Source organism: Polyodon spathula, chromosome 16, assembly GCF_017654505.1.
Source record: "Polyodon spathula isolate WHYD16114869_AA chromosome 16, ASM1765450v1, whole genome shotgun sequence".
Classification (NCBI taxonomy): domain Eukaryota; kingdom Metazoa; phylum Chordata; class Actinopteri; order Acipenseriformes; family Polyodontidae; genus Polyodon; species Polyodon spathula.
Window position 1 is genome coordinate 13,301,229 of NC_054549.1, and position 13,502 is coordinate 13,314,730.

General features: G+C 40.3%; 1 protein-coding gene across 3 annotated transcripts in view; it reads right to left on the bottom strand.

The window, feature by feature from the left end:
- LOC121328810 (phosphatidylinositol 4,5-bisphosphate 3-kinase catalytic subunit delta isoform-like) overlaps positions 1-13,502 on the bottom strand; it is a 45,705-nt gene that overhangs the window by 19,577 nt on the left and 12,626 nt on the right. For 2 of the 3 annotated variants that reach the window (XM_041273885.1, XM_041273886.1), the window contains 5 exons: positions 4,725-4,896; positions 3,646-3,874; positions 2,651-2,883; positions 1,915-2,094; positions 867-1,022 (listed from right to left, as the gene is read on the bottom strand). In XM_041273885.1, coding sequence (XP_041129819.1) covers positions 867-1,022; positions 1,915-2,094; positions 2,651-2,883; positions 3,646-3,874; positions 4,725-4,865 — 939 coding nt within the window. In that variant the 5' untranslated portion in view covers positions 4,866-4,896. Of the gene's footprint in view, positions 1-866; positions 1,023-1,914; positions 2,095-2,650; positions 2,884-3,645; positions 3,875-4,724; positions 4,897-12,378; positions 12,659-13,502 lie in introns of those variants that run through there. The other variant, XM_041273884.1, reaches the window with a different exon arrangement.

The following is a 13,502-nucleotide window of genomic DNA, read 5'->3' on the forward strand; positions in this document are numbered from 1 at the left end:
ACCTCTCAACGGTGATAAACAAGCCCCGTTTCTTGTACGAGCAAACAGAAGAATGAGTCATTCTGATAAAACATCAATATCTTTAGATCACTTTATCTTGGTAAGCCACCAACGACCCGTGTAAATAAAATACTGCAGTCAAAGCCTCCACTATTTACTGCACAAGAACACTTTCAACAGCCTTATTAAGTCTGGCTTGGTATGAACCAGACCTCAACTTTGTTCTCCACCTGTCGTGCCAACAAGTCATCTTAAGATTGTGCAAGATCCTGCTCATGGGATATTCATCAAACACAAGCATGAAATTGGCAAGCGATATTTTGTAACACTCTGATGTTACTCAATGTGGCGGCACAGCCACAGTTACAAGTGAATTGAAGACTGACCCTCATTTTATAAGAGGTTCAAACTCTCACCCTCTACCCAGTGCAAACAGCCATTATTCATTTTAGTTTTTCTTCCTGCGCTTCAGGTACTCACAGTATCTATTTGGCTAAATACTGACGCTTAACACGGTAATAACCACAACATGGAAATATGGAAAAAACATACTATAAACCAACCAACGCACATTATCACATGCCCCTGCTATTAACTTTAGAACATTAGCACATCATGGGGTTCTATTTTAATGATCTAAACCGTGGCGGATCATGTTACCACCACCCCTCTCAACACCAATCCCATTGGTGTTTGCTCTCAATGTACGTTTTTAAAATGCAATAAGAGAAACAGTGGAAAGACAGAAAGAGGTGAGTGCTAGAGCAGGGTTAGCATGGAGGGGACTCGGATCCACCACGGTTTTGATCACATTGCTTTGCAGACTTGGCCCTGGGTCAGGCTCGCTGGCAAGAAGTGACTCAGACCTTCTTGAGAGGCAGGGGAGGGGGTTTGGAGAAGGTGCGGCTCTTGCTGATCTGCATGTTGAAGCCCCCCTGCTCTTCCTGCATTTTACTGATCGCCGTGTGATGAACCATACTGAGGTGTGGGGTCTGACCGGTATGCAGACAGGTACAGATATACTGGTGAAAAAAAAAAAAAAAAAAAGATTAACGATTTAAACCCACAGTGCAGAGCCAACTTCAACCACCTAACTGTATACCTGTGTTTCATTCTCCTGATTCCTATAGACAAAGGGACTGAAGTAAGAGTGCTGGAACATGCAAGTGCAAGTGTACTGGGGTGGCACATTCCTGTACTGGGAGAGCTCGGGTTCAAAGGATATTTGACCTGGAATTATTTAGAGTGAAATCTATATAAAATCAAATGCATTTGGCACTTTAATTTTAACAAAAACAAAAAACTGCACTTTGCCACAGAAAGTGGATCGCTTCTGCATTCCAATTTCCAGGAAAACGGAACTACGGCCATGATACCCTGTCAACTGTTTCTTTTTTTTTTTTTATGTAAATGATTTATTTATAAAATGTGGAACTTGTAAATTTAGTTTTCATGGAACTTAAAGGCAGCCTGCAGGTGTCAACGGACGTTCCCTCGTAGCTCTGCACAGGAGAGAGAGCCTCAAACCTTATAATGAGCCTGGGACTTATTGCTTGACCAATATAAAGCGTATATGCCAAGGTAACTTTTAAAAAGCCCTTTTGAACGACTGAAACAAACCCAGCAGAGCATGCCAGTGGCGTATTAAAAACACACTGCTGGGGTTGAGTGAACTTTTCTCAATGTTCTCTTACTTTCAGAAAAAATACTTTCAGCAAGAATTCAGGTACTTTCTCTCTCAAGAATACAGAGTTTTGTTTTTCTGCATTGTGTTTGTATTGCGGGGGGAAAAACCAAAATACTTATAATAACGAATAAAGAGATTCTGAAAAACAAGATTTTTCACTCACATTTCACGTAACGCTAACTTGAAAATGAATAAAGAAATTTTGTTTTCTGATCACTATTACTCACTTTGAACTGGCAGAGCTGATATTTCCCATAAATATATTCACAGCGTCCATTGACTCTTAAAGTATAATCCTCAGGCTTTTCTTGTCTTGGCTGTCTGAAGACCGTGGCTTTCTTTTTTAAAGCATACTGCATTAGAGTTAATGGGATATCTTGGGGTAGGATTTGAAATGTAAAGCTTTCCTAGAATAAGGAGAGAAGAGGAGAGCATGTTACTGAGCAAGTGAAGGTAAATACACCTTCAGCAAGCTGCATTGTCCTTTATTTTGGTGTCATTTTAGAATCAGTACTTTCTTTATATCTTAAAGAATTTAGAACTTACTTAAAATTCAAAATTACACCACCTTTCTCTTAAAGTTTAATGGATGTTGCGATTTTTGGTGCTGCATTTCACGAGTCACTACTGTATTAAACTAAATTATTTTGTTAATACAGATCATGAAAGCTGGGACAGGGTGTCCCCTAGTTCATGCATCATAGACAGAATTGTCTATTTCTTCAAATGTGAAATGTGTTTAAGTAAACAGGAACAAATATAGGACATTTTGTGGCCAACCACAGAGAACATCCTAACCTAATATAATATTCACTAAGATGTCTGTCTTATAGGACACTGTGTATAAAAATGTTTTTTATGTAACAAGGTGGATTTTAGAGCTTTCAACCTCATCTCATCTCACTGACAGGGGGCAGAACACGTAACGGCAGTGCACCGCTCAACGCTGGCCGCTACACTTACATCACTCGACTCGAACTTGACGTTCACGATGAGTTTCTTGGCGCTGCGTGACTTGAGGCAGCCGGTCTCTGGCAACTTTGAGCAGGGTTCCAGCTCACAGGGGAAGTTGGACTGCATCCAACCGTGCCAGTCTAGCCTCTGCCTGTCCATCGCTTTCTCCTCGCAGAACTGCCGCATCTTGGAACGGAACTCGTTCACTTCGTGGTTTTTCAAGGAGTCGAACTCATGCAAACCTGCAAGAGGATACAGGTGAACGGGGGGTCTGACGAGGAGCCTGCAGAGCAGAACAACACAGGCCATTCTCCAGGCTTTTTACTCCAGTTTGTAATCCAGAACACCTAATTAATAAGACACAGGGCAAAGGCAACCAACTCGGATGACAAAGGATCATTGAAAAGAGAGAGACAAAGCTCTATTACGGAACCTTCTCGCATGTAAATTGAAACATGGCGTATTAAATATAAAATCCTTTAAAAGGTAGGGTTACATTTTAACGACATTTGTGCAAAATTTACAGATGATTATTCAAGTCCAAGTTCCCATATTCTAGCTCACTTTAGCAGGAAGACTTGGCCTTAATTTGCCTTGATGACCTTGGCTGTAGACTTACTTAGCTGCAACAAATACTAAATGAACCTACTTTTTGTAGCAGGGGAGTCAGTCTCACGAATTAGCTAAATTGATCTTTCAAACAATCTGGCTGACTTACAATTTTTTTTGGAAAGGATTACAATAAATTAGGTCCTTTCAGTATTCCAGTAGGTTCACAAGTCGTCACATAGAACCCAAAAGAACTTTGCTTCTCTGGATAAAGCAGCAGGGATAAGGACTGATCAGGGAGCCCGAGGGGAATGAGAGGGCAACAGAAAATAATCAATGAGTGACAGAAGACATTACCACATGGCAAAGCCCTGGGCAGGCTCCGCCTCTCCTCACTGAATGATTATTTGAATGTTACTATTGCAGAACCATCATGTGTTACGGTTATGGGATACCTTTTCCAATGAGCAGGCTGATGTGGGTGTTGCTGACCTTCTCGACCCGGTCCCCCTCCCGGGCCACCAGCCGCAGGATGGGCATGAAGGGGCGCACGTCACAGAGGCGCCGCTGCTCATCCTCCAGCTCCTCCTGCTCTGCGGTGATGTTGATGCAGGTGAAGACGTAGGCATCAGGCTCGCTGAGGGCGTGAAACAGGGGCTCGGTCTGGGCTCTCTTCCAGACATGCTGAAGAGACAGAGCAGGAGACATCGGCCAAGAGAAGAGAAAAAGCCCCTGGTGGCAGCCAGGCTGGGGGTGCGCCCTATGTGGGACTTCCTACAGTGCTAGGCACCCTAACTAGAGCTGAACGAGGAATCCACTTTAGCGCAGGATACTGCCAATTGACTCCTACTAATCGTGTTTTTTTTTTTTTTTTACATGGACTACTGATTAACAAGGGCTAAGATTAAATTAATTAACCCAAGTCGGATTCTAAGCATCCAGCAGTTGAAGGCTACTACCAACTGGGCCACCCAGTCTACTTTCTAAAACAGTTGCTGAAGAACCGCATATGAACCCAGCAAATAAACATATCCGCTCACCACCCCCCCTCCCCATCCGGACACTGATAGCATTAAGGTCCTCTTACGAAATCCCCTGCTGTTAGGAAGTACAGTTTTGCTAATTTTACAGCACAGCAGTGCCAGTTTAATGTATAATGTATATGGAAAGGAAGCACAGATAAATGTTTCTGTCTGATTAGACAAAATTTGAGTGGTGGGAAGGAAGGTTGTTGGTAAAGAAAGACAGTTTCACGCTCTGAAGCTAGGCTTACTATTCCGAATGCCTTTGTTATTTTATTACTTGACAAACTTGCGACTTCAGTCGAGACGATAAAAGGCAGGTACTGATACAGGACATGGCTTTGAACAAATCTGGTCAAATGCAGCACTGATATTTAATTAATACAATTGAATTAAAGAAAGAGGCTCTGCCAGGTTCTCACAACCAAGATCCTTCCTTTCTTTCTTAAACAATGTAAACGCTGCCAGGTAAACAGTCATTTCAGCGCACCAAAGCAAACTAAATAGATTACCTTTTTGATAGTCCCGATAGTGGCGCTGCGTAGCACAGGAAAGCGCAGGTAAATCCCAGTCGGCAGAAGAAAATCAAGATCAATTTCTGGGTTTTCCTCCTTTTCCCAGATATCCTGTACACAGTGCACTCCTGGGGGCATTGTGGACCCTTCTCATCTAGAGGCTGCCCCGCTGCAATGGGGGGGAGGGGGGGGGGAAGAGTCAATCTATTATTAATGTTGGGACAACTGAGCCTGCACATGCACCTCTGCGCTCTAACGTTATAACAAAGCGTTCCCCCAAAACGCTGAACAAAAGCCCACCCACTGGCTAGTCACAAATCTATGAGCATTTCCGAGAACACAGTACAGTGAATCGCTGTGTTGGGCTAACACCTTTGTAGGGATCGCTGACGTAGCATTAATTGACAAACAGGGGGTCTTCCTGGAACTTAGATCAGACTACATTCTTTCACTTTACATTTTGTCTACCTGTACCACAAAGGCCTGAACTGAATACAAACCATGCTACTGGTATAACAGCACCTTTCTGTTGTTAATCTTTCCAGAGTGGCTTTATAGTTTAGGATTAATCCCAGCTCAGGTTTGAATTGGACGCAGGCTACAAATGAAGCAATGCTATTTATCTCTTCACAACATTGTATGGCTGTACCACTTAAAGCCCTACAAGACTAGACCTTGATTTGTAGTACGCTTTCTGGTTTTAGATGTTACTCTCGTGCACGGTTTCAGACACCTCATAGTTTTGACAATGTTACTTATCTTATGCATGTCGTTCCAAGCTCAGTCTTACTGTGTTGATTAACACAGACCGATTTGCTGACTACAACAATTAGTTACTAAAATACTAATACTTTATTAAACATCAAAATCAGCATGCGACACAAAAAAGGCATTACATGCGCATAACTGCCAATTTAGGTGAAAACAGAGTGCGCAAACTTCATTCTGGTTAACAAACGGTCTACAAACAAGCCTTGTAATACCTAACCTGTGGTTACATCGTTCTGCATCAATTCTCTTTTATATCCTCGTGGTCCTTTTAATAAACACAATCTATGCACTTGACACACACACCCTGCTAATAACATATATTATTACAAGAGATTATAAGACACATGAAGAGTACAAAACACAGACAACCTCCTGGTATCAAACCCAGGTAAGAAATGTGTCCTTATCAGCAGGGATCCTAGTTTTCTGCAATCAAAAAATGAAATTCTCTGATAAAAAAAAGTAATACATCTGCATTATTCCACAAGTAAAACAAAAGGCTACAAATGAGTTTTTCCCTGCCACATTACATTTTTTACTCACACTGACAAACTCTGAAACAAGTTTCCCGCTGTTTTTTGGCACCTGTAAGAAAGCACCCCTTCTATAAACACCAGAATGAAAGAATTATTATTTTTAGTTTCACTACAACCCAGTTCAACAGTAGCACACCCAAAGAACTACCGGTATTGAAAGCACCTCAAACAGTACAGTCTTGTAGCTGGAAATACAACAAAGATGCACTGATAACATACGTTACTTGAGAAAAGATTAAAAAGGGTTTTATAACCTTTTATAAAGATAAAAACAAATAGTCTCAAATCTTTTGCAGAAGAATATATTATAAAGACAAGGCCAACTTATCCTAACACCACATACTCTATATAAAATTCCCTTCCCATGCAGCAGGTGTTAGGACCCCCTGTGCCTCACATAGGTTGCCATCTCAGAAGTACCAAAAAACAGGACCTCCAAACAGAAGGGGGCTGTTAAAAGTTTAAATGCTTTTTAGAAATCCTGTATTTATCCAGTAGGAAACATTAATAATAGTACTGACAACCAGTCCATATTTTGAGTCTCTTGCAGTAATACTGTATTCTGATTGATCTAACTTGTGCTTGATTTATGGTTGGTATTTAGTGTCCCGGGAAGGCATAATGAATTCCCAGGACACCTTCCTCAAAACCAGGACGATCCAGGGAAAACAGGGACTGGTAGGAACCCTACTCCCAATGCTGCTCACAGGTACACGGTAGGGGGGGTCCTATTACTGCCTACACAGGAAGTGAACCTCATAGTGTGGTGACAGGATTAAACTCAGTAAATGCTTGTGATAACTGCACAGGCACCAGATGCCTCCACATTTAATTGCTTCAAAAGGAAGTTAACCAGACGCAGACAGCCTTGCGAGCTAAATACAGTGAAAAGTGCTTTTATGTTCTATATTCCTTTAAGCAGAAATGTTCCAAGTCTCTTGCTTCAGCTTGACAGACAAGCACTAGAACAAGAAAAAGGAAGTGCGGTTTATTCTTGAGTCTTCTTTGCTAACAATAAAATATTATTATGAAAGTTTTTTTTTTTTTTAATATTTGCTGTCAGCCCATAAAAAAAGCTAGCAGAAATATTGCAGATTTTACATGCAAAAATGTATAGGAACATGAAAGCACAATGTGTCTGTCTGCATGTTGTTGAGTACAGTATGTGTGAATGTGTTATTTTGCAGGTGTCTCAATGTGTTATTGTTTGTCAATGTGTTATTGAAGTTCTACAGCAATGCATTCTTTGCTTGATAAACTTCATGAACAGAAAGCTTGTATGCCTGTATTGTGAGCAAGCCCTTTGAAAGGGTCGCCATGGTAGCTCTGGAGAGTAATACTGCTGTTCACCATGCCTTTACCAAGCTTACCCTGTGCATTCATTACTGTTTATTTACAAACTCAAATCCTTAGCTACTTAGCTATAAAAACAAAGCTATAAAATCAACTACACCCACCATTATAGGAAGTGGAAGAATAATTTTTTGATTTACTCTATGATTTAAACACATCTGTTGAATCACACGCTGTGCTGTCTGTTGCCTGGGAATATTAGTATGCATTGATGCTTTAATAAATAGATTTAAAATGTTACAATTTTACAAAGCATTTTTTAATCTCAGAAACCACCAACGCAGACAAATGCACCATCAAACAAAAAGGTAACAACAACTCAGCGACTTTCATCTTAAAAAAACCCAACAAAACAGGACGAGCAGAACAAAGACCAAGCGTTTCTTTTACATGCGAGTGTATCGAATACATCAGAACCGTTTGTGAAGAAAATCATTTCACTAAATGCAAACAAAACACTGTCTGCTTAAGGGTCACCATGTGGATTATATAGCCTTATACTATACAGGCAATGTCAGTGCTTATCATTATATTTCCCAAAATAATTGAATTGATGTGTATTATATTTTCAATCAGTCTTCATTTACAAATGCCTTGTATTACACTTCAATGCATGGATACTCTGATGTCTATCTGCTTCCCAGTTCAGTACGGTATGAACCCTCCCTGAATCCATGCTGTAGGAAATCAGGATTTCCAGCTGCACTGGGGCTGTTTCTTAATAATCAGGTGTGCCGATTACCTGGGTCAGTGGGGTATTCTTCACAAGCGATTGCTGGGAAAGCTGGGTGTTACAGCAGCGGTAAGGTGTGGGATTCCAGTCAGACACTATGGAGCAAGCCTTTTACTGCTCACTCATTGGACAACGTCCAGTGACATAAACTGACATTCGAAACCAATTTAACCTTAAGTGTGTGTGCGCGTGAGTGAAGATACATGGCAAACACGTCTCAGAAGCACACAAGGTACAAAAACACATTGCAATGTTCACCACACCTACCTTTCTGAGAACCTACAGTACACTGCCAATATGTTTGCGTGCCTGATAGCGTTCATCATGAAACAGAGAGAGCAGCTAGCTAACATAGACAGTACTTCTATAAAAATACCACAGAGTACAATGACACAACTCTATAAACCTGCTCTGCAAAGACTGCAAACATTAATAATGAATGAAACAAACCCTAACTGTACATTTCATTGCAAAACCCCAAAAGGCAATGCTTTTACCAGTGGCTTCTAAGAAGCACATCAAGTGCAGTTTGGTTACTGAAAATCCATAACCGCAGATTTGTACTCAAGAAGCAATTCAATGAGCAGAAACAGCGAACCAGCAAAACACTGAAGAAAGTAGCTACACTACACAGTAGAAATAGCAACAGCTTCTACGTACGTCATGTTTAAGTATTTCATAGTTATGGGTGTACTGATATTGTATCGGCTTTAGTAGAATATAAAACTACAAGAAAAAAACGTACAGCCTTGCACTGCACGCTGGCCTAGGAGATAGATACAGCCTTTACTGCACTGCACGCTGGTCTAGGAGATAGATACAGACTTTACTGCACTGCAAGCTGGTCTAGGAGATAGATACAGACTTTACTGCACTGCACGCTGGCCTAGGAGATAGATACAGCCTTTACTGCACTGCACGCTGGTCTAGGAGATAGATACAGACTTTACTGCACTGCATGCTGGTCTAGGAGATAGATACAGCCTTTACTGCACTGCAAGCTGGTCTATGAGATAGATACCGACTTTACTGCACTGCACGCTGGTCTAGGAGATAGATACAGACTTTACTGCACTGCATGCTGGTCTAGGAGATAGATACAGCCTTTACTGCACTGCAAGCTGGTCTATGAGATAGATACAGACTTTACTGCACTGCATGGTCTAGGAGATAGATACAGACTTTACTGCACTGCACGCTGGTCTAGGAGATAGATACAGCCTTTACTGCACTGCAAGCTGGTCTATGAGATAGATACAGACTTTACTGCACTGCACGCTGGTCTAGGAGATAGATACAGACTTTACTGCACTGCAAGCTGGTCTATGAGATAGATACAGACTTTACTGCACTGCACGCTGGTCTAGGAGATAGATACAGACTTTACTGCACTGCATGCTGGTCTAGGAGATAGATACAGACTTTACTGCACTGCACGCAGGTCTTCCAGATAGTCTTTACTGCACTGCACACTAGTCTATGCCAAGAACAGTGACAGTGCATAGAATCTGCAGTCTTGTTATAGTTTCTTTACTAAACTTTATCTGAAGAAAGCGCATGAGTAAACAAGTGCAATGTTGTCATGAGTCATCAAAATTCTAGCTATTACTTTCAAAATTACTGGAAACAAAGAAAAACAGTATCAAAAACTGTATAGTTATGACAACTTGTTATGCTAACGTCTAACCTGACTGTCCTCAAAATGGGACGCAGAAGTTTGTAGCCAAAACAAAGGAATTTCATTTATTTTCTGTGAAGAAAAATTAATTTGCCACTTCATGGATTAACATTTGTCAAACAAAATTACAGTGTTAGAGTAAACGGTGAAATAGAACCAGAAGAAAACAGATTTCAAAACCAATACTGCATATAGAGGCAAATGATAGCTGGTCGACATGCAAATTGTTCTGTTGCAGGACAACACAGGATGACTTACTATGAAGCACATGGCAGCTTCGTAATCCCTTTCTGCAGTGTAGACATAGGTGTCTGTACAGCAGTTTGTCATCCAACTCACAAAAAAACAACATATGTGAACACTGAAAGCCAAACTACATTCCTTATATAAAACGTAATCTCTAAAAGGAACAAACCATTTACAATACTTTCTCATATCCAACACAAAAAAGACTGCACTTTGTAACCCAGCCAGACCACTTTAAGAAACGATGTTTGAAGTAGTTTCCTACCTAAGCAGGTATGTGGTGTTCCTGGCCCTTTGACTGAGAAAGACGAAACACCATCTTACTCCTACTTCAAAACTGCTTCCAAGTAAAAGGTTGAATGAGCCAGGATAGCCAGTGGCTTGGATTTCTGAAGGAAGCGCATTTATAGACCTCTTGCTGCTGTTAGCAAGCTTATCCCAGGTACTGCATTTACAAGCTGGACAGAAACCAAAGGCTGGGTGTTCTTATTCAGTGTAGCTCCCACAAGCCAGTAAAAAAAAAAAAAAAAAAAAAGTAGAAGGCGCAGAGGGCTCAGCTATTTCCAAATAGAATGGAAAAGCAGTGGCCTGGTGCATTCACAGGGTTTGCACATCCCATGCAAACCTTCTCAGGGGGGGTGTGCAGGCCTTCCACTGCCAGCAAAGTACCACCTCTGAGCTTTGATAAAAATGGGAAGCAGAGCACTGAGCAGCATTGATCTGGGATTGCTGCAGCCTTCCTGGAAGTGCTTGAGTGGAGACGTACAGTAAGAGGTCACTATGTGCTGTACTGTAATACAACCCCACACCCCTGAACCCTATATTGTGAAATGTTGCTTTCAGGCAACACTATTTTGCTGTGTGTTTTTTTACTTGCCCTGTTCTTTCTGTTTGTAAGCTACAGCTGTGTAGTAATGTGTATCTGGGACATTAATAACATTGTGTTGCATGACAGTTGATACTCAGTACAGTAAGTAACCTGTGGGAAGGCAGGCAGCTTCTCCAGTCTCAATCCTCCCAGCACTGACTGGCATGGATGAAAGAAGTGTTCCTGAGGCAGTACTGGGAAATCTACCGGAAATTAAAAGCCAAAACAGTAATGCAAAATAATGCTATTGTCCTTTGTGGTATTTAGAGAGAAGTTATGCAGGCTTTCCTTGTGAAAAGTGATTAAATACGACAATGTCTTCACCCAGTGAGAATGCCAAACTTCTCTGGATAATTTATGAGGATATTTTAATAAAAACTATTACTAACTGCACTGGAAATAAAATATGTATCAGCTGGCAACTGAGCTTCTGAGCTGAACGGAGAATGTGTTTTCCTTATGATAGGACAGGCAACATTTTAAAGTAACAGTATCTGCTTAATTTACTTACACAGACGAATTTTTCCAAATCCAAAGATAATATAGATAGATAGATCGATTTTTCAGAAGATAATCTATCTATCTATCTATCTATCTATCTATCTATATCTATATATATATATATATATATATATATATATAATATATATATATATATATATATACACACACACACTTCCAAGTATAACAATATTAAACAACGCAAATGCGAAAAGGAAAAGGAAATAATACATATATTTTAAAATGACAATAACAGCCATAACATTGAAACACAGACAATAACAAATTCACATCAGGAGGTTTTATTGCAGAAAAAAAAACAAAACATGAATGCCAGTGAAATGAGTCTCTGGTATGAGCTGTAAATTCAAGGTGTCCTATGAAAAATAAAATGTCATCAGTCTCCATGCACAGGTACAACACATCAGCTTGACATGCACACAGACTGACTGGCGCTGTATTGTACCCCCTGACTCTCAACACACTGCTACAGAATGTACAGCCCAAGTTTCAGAACAATTGAACAGTCTCTTCTCTAGGTAGATGTGAAAACCCAGCGACACACCTGACAGGCAGACAGCCTCAACGCCCCGTGGATTAGAAAACTGTCAATAACCTGTGCTAACGAGCATCCTTACCAAGTTTCATCTCAGCTGCATTAAATGGGGCAGGCAGACTGTTGGAAGGGCCAGTAAGGCATTTACTCTACTAACATGAACAGAATCACAAACATGTGCACCAGTGACAGGGGATAACAGCACTGCCATTGCATTCATTTAGCTAATTAGCAATCTTTCCAAAAGCAGGACAGCAGGCTGCAGGCTTTTGTCCGAGTAAAATGTCGCAGCCGATGTCTGATCAAGACTGTACAATTATCAGCCAGCATCCCTAAGGAAGGTTCAATGCTAAGACAATCATACTCGCAGTAACCTATACGATAATGTGATTCAATGGTGTTCACTTGCCTTTGCTCCTGAAATGAGAAGTAGTTTAGAGCTGGATACTCATCATACTGCTTCAGATGCCGGCATCTCTATCGCAGCAGGTCCCTTTAGCACTCCTCCTTTTTTTAACTGAAAGATGGATTTTTTTTGTTCTTTCAACGTAAGAAAAATTCCTTGTGGGTTGTTGAAATGTAACACCAGCTTTATAACAAAAGCAGCTGGCCTCGAGCTGCGTTTAATTTCTTGGCAGGTCAGAGGAAGTTTTAAACTCAAACTGCCTACTTCACCGTTGAGCAGAACACTGACTTGCAAACCAGGCATCTTAGGGGCCGTCTAAAAAGTGCAACTCGACTTGGCATTGGCCATAATGAACCCTTTACCAGTTCACTGTAATCCCTCAACTGAATGACATTCGAAAAATGCACCCAAAGAACTGGCTTGTTTTGTTAATTTGCCATTTAATTAACCAGCAATCCCAAAAATAAATCATATTTCTGCTTTATTAATGCATATACAATGATTTAATTTTACTTGATTAGCCCAATGCACTGTTAAAAATATTTTTAAAAAAACTTAAAAACAACCTTATTTTTTTCTTAAAATTGATATGAAAAACAAGACAGAATGCTTACTTTTCTGAAATATTTAACAGCTTTTTAAAAGTTTTTCTTTTAAATCAGTTTTATTCTAATTCCACAACATTAGATTATTAGTATTCACACTCAAACTATCATTGCTGTACCGTAGTTTTCAGTACAGAAAACATCTCTTGTGTAATGCCTGTCTATGCAGAGAGTACACTGAGACATTAATACGCAGTTCATTTGTTTAACACACTGTATAATATAAAGTGTATTCTGGACAGCTGCCCATTCTATATTTAACACACACTGCTGAAAAAAGAAGATTAATAGATTATCATGAACCACTTAGCAATGTAGGCTTAGGTATGAGGAAAGAATTAATACATGAATAGAAACTAATCACTTAAGGAAAACATACCTATTCCTTATTGTCACTTAGATACAGCAATAGGGAAATACTACCTTAAATACATGCCTGAAATTGAAAAAGAAGCATGGCTTTGTCAATAAATGTAAGGTAAGAACCCTCTACTCATTTTCTCACAAACAGTTCATCTAGAA